This window comes from Eutrigla gurnardus (assembly GCF_963514095.1).
Source record: "Eutrigla gurnardus genome assembly, chromosome: 14".
NCBI lineage: Eukaryota > Metazoa > Chordata > Actinopteri > Perciformes > Triglidae > Eutrigla > Eutrigla gurnardus.
This window is the reverse complement of record NC_139937.1, coordinates 10,853,482-10,859,491: the sequence shown is the minus strand read 5'-3', so window position 1 is coordinate 10,859,491 and position 6,010 is coordinate 10,853,482. Positions and strand designations below refer to the sequence as shown.

The 6,010-nt window shown below is 40.3% G+C and overlaps 2 protein-coding genes across 2 annotated transcripts; one reads left to right on the top strand and one right to left on the bottom strand.

The window, feature by feature from the left end:
- Nucleotides 1–511: 511 nt before the first annotated feature.
- Nucleotides 512–3,501, top strand: cmtm8b (CKLF-like MARVEL transmembrane domain containing 8b). The gene is made up of 4 exons (XM_084026904.1): nt 512–648; nt 1,859–2,032; nt 2,139–2,258; nt 2,989–3,501. The coding sequence occupies exons 1-4, from the start codon at nt 517–519 to the stop codon at nt 3,082–3,084; spliced, it is 522 nt and encodes a 173-aa protein (XP_083883030.1). The 5' UTR covers nt 512–516; the 3' UTR covers nt 3,085–3,501.
- A 105-nt stretch (nt 3,502–3,606) lies between these two features.
- LOC311024484 (zymogen granule membrane protein 16-like) lies at nt 3,607–5,804 on the bottom strand. Its single transcript, XM_084026905.1, has 6 exons — nt 5,727–5,804; nt 5,530–5,598; nt 5,242–5,371; nt 4,736–4,835; nt 4,384–4,473; nt 3,607–4,303 (listed from the first exon to the last, which is right to left on the bottom strand). Exons 2-6 carry the CDS (start codon nt 5,576–5,578, stop codon nt 4,160–4,162), a joined length of 513 nt encoding a protein of 170 aa, XP_083883031.1. The 5' UTR covers nt 5,579–5,598; nt 5,727–5,804; the 3' UTR covers nt 3,607–4,159.
- Nucleotides 5,805–6,010: the final 206 nt, after the last annotated feature.

Sequence of the window (6,010 nt, the reverse complement as noted above, 5' to 3'; positions counted from 1 at the left end):
CTGTGTCAGCATCACTCATCATAAGTAGCAGAACTGTCAGTCCATTTCACACAGCAGTCCTTTGCTTGCCTTGAGCTGTGAATCCCTCTGAAGGGATTGCCACTTTCATTTCCCTCCCGTTTATTGTCACCTCTGCACCAGTGCAAATGTGTAAAGTAGCATCATGGCTCCTACGTAGTTTGGATTACATCACCACATAATAGAAGAATGAAAGGAAAGAAAGAAAAAAAACCAGTGACAGCAGATAACTAAATCTTTTTAACTATCATATTTAGTACCAGACTGGCTCTACAGTGAAATAAACTTAAATTCCCAACAGAGGAAAAAGGTCAGGGATTGTTAAATGAAGATGAACAACTGATGATGCAATTCTTGTTAATATGTGAGCTAATATACAGTATTTATAGCCTTTAAAAAGCTTCATGAAGGGTTGTCCTTGTTAGATTGTGGGACAGGAACCCAACTTCCTCTGTACCAGCAACAAACTGGGAGACAGACAGTCTGTGTCAGTGCACCATGGAGAGAGCCGCCGTGGTGTCGGCCCACAGGAGTCCCTCAGCACCAGAATGCAACACCTCAACCTCCACCTTGGCCTTCGATCAGCACTTCGCCAGAACCGCCACAGGAATACTCCTCCTGTTTGAGATAGTAAGTGTGGATATGGTTTTTTATAAGATGTTCAGTGTTTGACGACTATTAGGAAATGCTCAGTGGTCCTGAAATCTCCCCATTGCAGGAAAAATTACATTATGATAATCATTGTCAGGAAGTGGCGCTGGTTATGTTGTTTGATGATGAGAGACATTAAACAAGAAGCAAAGTATGTTTCATTTATGTTAGTTATGTGAACAGGTTGATGCAGAAACGCACACACACCTAGCAACAACTTGATCTGCATTTGGCTTGTTTCTAGTCGTCAGTAGTGAAGGCAGGTTTTGTGCTTCTGTGGTATTCTCCAGACTGTATTTAAAAAAGCCAAGAATGGAAAAAACGGCAAAACCTTTCTTTTTTTCTATGAAAATAGGAAGTTACCCAAAAACACAACAAGCAAATCAGCTCTTCCTCCTCCCTGTCCCTCATTGTGTCTCTTCCTTTCCAAAGCCAGCCTTTCAGTAAATACAGTCTGGATGGCTGCCGTGCAGAGGCCGGGGAGTAATCAGGTCTAATATAATCAAGATTAAGTCTAATTCCAGGCACTCTCTAAGACTGTTCTCCGTGGGAATTATAGAACAGATCCACAGATTGTGGGATCGTAATAGAATAATATCAGAGAATAGATAACATTTCTTTGAAAATACATCCGGAAAATACAACATTTACCTCAAATGCTGGCTTACGGGTTAAATGAATGCGACAGGCAACTGTTAAATTGATGATATATAAGCAATTTTACTTAAAAGAAAACCTATCCTGTTTTCAGACCGGAAAATGTTTTTCTCCCTGTTATATATCGAAACTTCCAGCAGGAATCTTTTGTTGTGAAACAGGAAGGGCAGATCTAGGAAAGTGCCGAGAAACTAGATTTATTTCCTCTCCACAACCTTTGATTGACTGGAGACGGGGCATGTTGCACGTTTGGAGGTTGGCAATGACTCGTGGAGCAGACATCAATGGCACAGTAGGCTTCTATAAACAAAAAGTGACTTGAAACACAACTTATTGTTATGATTTTGATGTATGTTATTTCTTTGGACAAAGCTGCACATTAACTGCCTCCAAATGCTACATGTTAAGTCTATGTCCATCTCCTTTTCATGGCTTAAAAGGTTTAGCTGATAGTGTTCTCGATGAGGGGCTTGGACATGAGGGTATCCTGTCAGTATGCATGTTAAGGTCTGCTCTCCTGTCCTCCCCCCAGGTGTGTGGTATGTTGGTGTGGATTCTCGTAGGGGGCACGCATTATTCTCATCTGTCTGCTCTCTGCTGGGTGATGTTTGTTGCCATCTTGTGCTGGATTCTGACCATTTGCCTGTTTGTAATTTACCTCACTGGAGTCCACAACAGGATACCACAGGTCCCCTGGACTACACTGGTAACACACACACACACACACACACACACACACACACACATACACAGTTTTGTGCTTTGTGTTTAAACATGATGGTCTGACCGTTTTGTCTGTTTCTTTCTTCCAGTCGCTGGGTTTCAACTGCAGCGCTGCAGCTCTGTACCTGCTGACAGCAGTAGTAGATGCTCTGACAGTCAACCAGGCCACTAGGGGGCGGCACAACTACAACTGCTGGGCAGCATCTTCAGTAAGAGCACTCCTGTCAATATGATCTGTTCAGAGAAGAGTTCATCCATGAGCAAAGTTAGTTTGATAATACATGCATGCCTATAAACACTCACTGAAGTGTGTTTGTCCACTACACACACAAGCAGGCCAAAGTCAGAAGGACTGAGACTTTCAAGGAAACATTTAGGAAAATATGCGCAGTGCAATCTAGGATTTGTGCAAAATCACAAAAATGTAAATTCCCCATTTCGTCAACAACAAAAAGTAGCTGTGCACCACTTGGCGAATAGACTACTGTCGTTACAGACAACTCCAGTTCTGACAGAAAACTTCCAAACACAAAACCGTTGCTCAGGTGGTGTTCACCCACACTGGGTGTACGGTCACGACTCGGAGGCTGGCGCAACGTTGTGTGTGTGGGTCTAAAACACTAACATGGTTAAACAAGAAAGGAAAACCCAAATTAGGAAACAAAAAATACAAAAGAAGGAGCAACTAACCCGCCACATTACACCGAAACTGAGAGAATCTCTCATCCAACAATTTGTCTCCAGCTTAATCACTGTACTTAGCATGGCTCTAGCCATAGTGTGGGTCGCCACCAAGATGCTGATCTTCTTCACATCAACATAACCACACAGCATGCTTATGCTTTTAAGATATCAAAACTGACTCTCATTGTCTCCATGTCTCTCTCCATTTTCCCATATTCTTTTTTTTTCCCTTCTCATCTTTACACCACTTTTCAGTTCTTTGCATTTCTGACCACACTGTGCTATGCAGGAAGCAGTTACCTGAGCTACCGTGCCTGGAAAACCACAGAAGAAGGACAACAATCTTGTTAGTTGCTGTGTAAAGCAACAATGTGGAGACTTTCTCTGAGGAATGTGTCTGATGGAGATTCAACTTCAGAATAGGACAAGGCTTCCATCGAATGCAAAACTTGTAGAGAACTTTAATGGAAACTATTGTATGTCGTATGTTTAGAAAGACAGAGGACTTTTTTTGCCTTTGACAAGCTTTTGTGGACACTGTAGCAGCAGTGAAACTGAGCTCAATGAGGACACAAGTTGATCAAAAATATAGTGGAATCTGAGCTAAATCAGACAATGAGAAGTGATATTTTCAGCATGTTTACTGCATGTTTGAGGTTGCATGTTCTTTATTGTCACACAACCAGTCAGCTGTCTGCAACTTTTTTATTTTATGCAAATCTAAATGAATTTTGTCGCTTGTGTGGGAACAACCAAGAAACAAGATGTACAAATCAGAATGAAACTTTGAGTACTTCGTAAGATAGATGACCAGATTTGACTAAAATGATCTGCCCGTTTCTTAACTGTTATCACCACATACAAACAAGTTGATTGTATTTTATTGTTTTATTCATTTTGCATAATATCCACACAGTCACAATTCAAAATCATGCCTTTCATAAAATACAATGGAATTCTGCATGAAACATAATTTAACATAGCTCTGACTGAACGTTTTCTAACCATTAAAAATATACAGAAATATACAGAAATAAAAATCACATTCATTTGTATAACATCTTGTTATGCTCACAGTACATGTGGAATTGATTAAGTGTGATACATCAGTGTTTCCTTCAATGCTGCAGATGAGCAAACTGCTTTTCAACAAAGCCTCTTCATGTCATACCTGAAACGGTATACGATCATGAAGAACACATTCAATAGATCCTGTGTTTGACTACATTACACAGGATCACAAACTGAGGTCTATCTATCTTTATCTTTAAGTTTCACTTGTTAATAAACCAAGACACAACCTCCAAATAACTAAATTATTTCTACTGGGCCCCCGGATAAGTGGAAGAAAATGGATAGATGGACACATGTAATATAATTCCCAGTTCATGATTATTCATCGGTACTGGGTTATATGTGTTGTTCATTAGTTCCCACTGTGGGTGCTGTTGCTTTCTTCCATCACGACTCCCCAGTGAGCTCCCACTGAAGTTATCCCTGCAGTATTGTAGCGGCCACTCAGCAGTTTGAGCTGTGCTCCCTTGTAGGTTGGGTAGAAGTTAAAGGAGTTCTGCAAGACAGCATCAAAAGTTAATACATGACCATGAGTATAAGCACTGATAATTGTAAAAAAGAATAGCAGGTAATTACATAGACTGGCCGCCCAACGATCATAGTGCGCCCATCGGAGGTAACAAATATCAGCTGATAGACGTAGTTGCTGTGGTATTTACCAGAGACCTGAAACGTGACAGTGAGAGCACATTAAGTTGGTACATGTACTACATTATTCATTTCAAGAAAAATGCTACTTATAATAATATTTTCTGGACTAGTTTAATGAAATATGTGTATAATAATTCAAAAAATAAAAAAAAATATAAACGTCCATAAATATTACATTACCTTATTAAAGCAAACGGTATCAATTACAAAAAATATATTTTTATACATTTTCTCTTATCAGAGCAAACTAATATTCTAGTATGAATGACTCTCTGACCTGAACAATGGTCTCGTCATCAAACAGCTCCAGCTCATTCGCATCGCCTACTTCGCGACCAACTCTTTCCGCCCAGATGGGACCGTAGCGTACCTGGATACTGTGAGGACAGACACAGGAGAGCAATAACACACTGATTATACGTATATAAATAAGAGGACAAATGAAGGCTAGAATCATTGTGTACACACACAATGTAGCTGGATTTTTGCATTGAATCATGCAAGAACAACAATAGTAGACTATAGGGCACTACAAAAAAACTACAAAACCTCCTATTAATATCTCAAAATGATGTACCTGCATTGAATTGGTACAACTCATTTCCACATAGAAATGTAAGATGAGTAAATCATTCAAAATGGTGTACCAATGGCATGTGTCTGCACCCTGCTTTTGAACCAAGAGCTACTAAGTGAACAGTTATGCTTTTTTTCAGCCCTCACCCCCTGATCATTTTCTGTACAGTCCTAAACACATCTGGACAAAGCAGAGGACAGACTGACCCAGTGATGTAAGCATTGCCGATCTCCCAAATCCTGATCGCTGATATCCTTCCACTTCCTCCTGCTGTGGAGAAGGATGTGCCACTACCACCTCCAACAGACGGAGAGTAGGAGTAGTATGTCATGGGAGCTGGAGAGGAAAAACAAAGTAATGATGTGAACTGCTCTTTCACTCAACTCGACTTAATTATTTATATAAAAAGATCTTAGTATAGAAGCAATGCAGATGTTTAAGTAAAAGTATAAAACTGGTATAAAAGGGACTCAACAGATGGATTAAAAACTTACCGGCCAGGCAGGCGCCGCAGAGCACAGCAAAGGACAGCAGGGAAAACATTCTGTGGATTTGTCCAGAGACTGGAATCACAAACAAATTCATATTCATTCAATTAAAATAAAATCAATAGAATATAAATATAAAGGATCAGTGTAAAAGGGAGTTAAAGTCCCAGTAAAAACCTGCAGATAAATATGTTCAAGCTCACCTTCAGACTGGATCTTCTGAGAAAGGATGAGATGATACTGGGACACTGCGACACTGACATATTTATACCTGCCTCGCCACACACACACACACACACACACACACACACACACACACACACACACACACACACACACACACACACACACACACACACACACACACACACACACTCACACACACACACACACACACACATTCCATTGGCAGCTGAACAACAGCAGACGTATGTTTGAAATTGAACCAGGAAAACAAAAGAAGTCTGCATCCTTTTCAGTTCAGGAA

Excerpts from the sequence above, each read along its gene's own strand:
- cmtm8b (XM_084026904.1), top strand. The coding sequence starts at position 517 with ATGGAGAGAGCCGCCGTGGTGTCGGCCCACAGGAGTCCCTCAGCACCA. Across the intron at positions 649-1,858 it reads TACTCCTCCTGTTTGAGATA|GTGTGTGGTATGTTGGTGTG; the intron begins GTAAGTGTGGAT and ends TCCTCCCCCCAG. Across the intron at positions 2,259-2,988 it reads ACTGCTGGGCAGCATCTTCA|TTCTTTGCATTTCTGACCAC; the intron begins GTAAGAGCACTC and ends ACCACTTTTCAG.
- LOC311024484 (XM_084026905.1), bottom strand. The coding sequence starts at position 5,578 with ATGTTTTCCCTGCTGTCCTTTGCTGTGCTCTGCGGCGCCTGCCTGGCC. Across the intron at positions 4,836-5,241 it reads GGCAATGCTTACATCACTGG|TATCCAGGTACGCTACGGTC; the intron begins GTCAGTCTGTCC and ends CTGTCCTCACAG. Across the intron at positions 4,304-4,383 it reads TCGTTGGGCGGCCAGTCTAT|AACTCCTTTAACTTCTACCC; the intron begins GTAATTACCTGC and ends GCTGTCTTGCAG.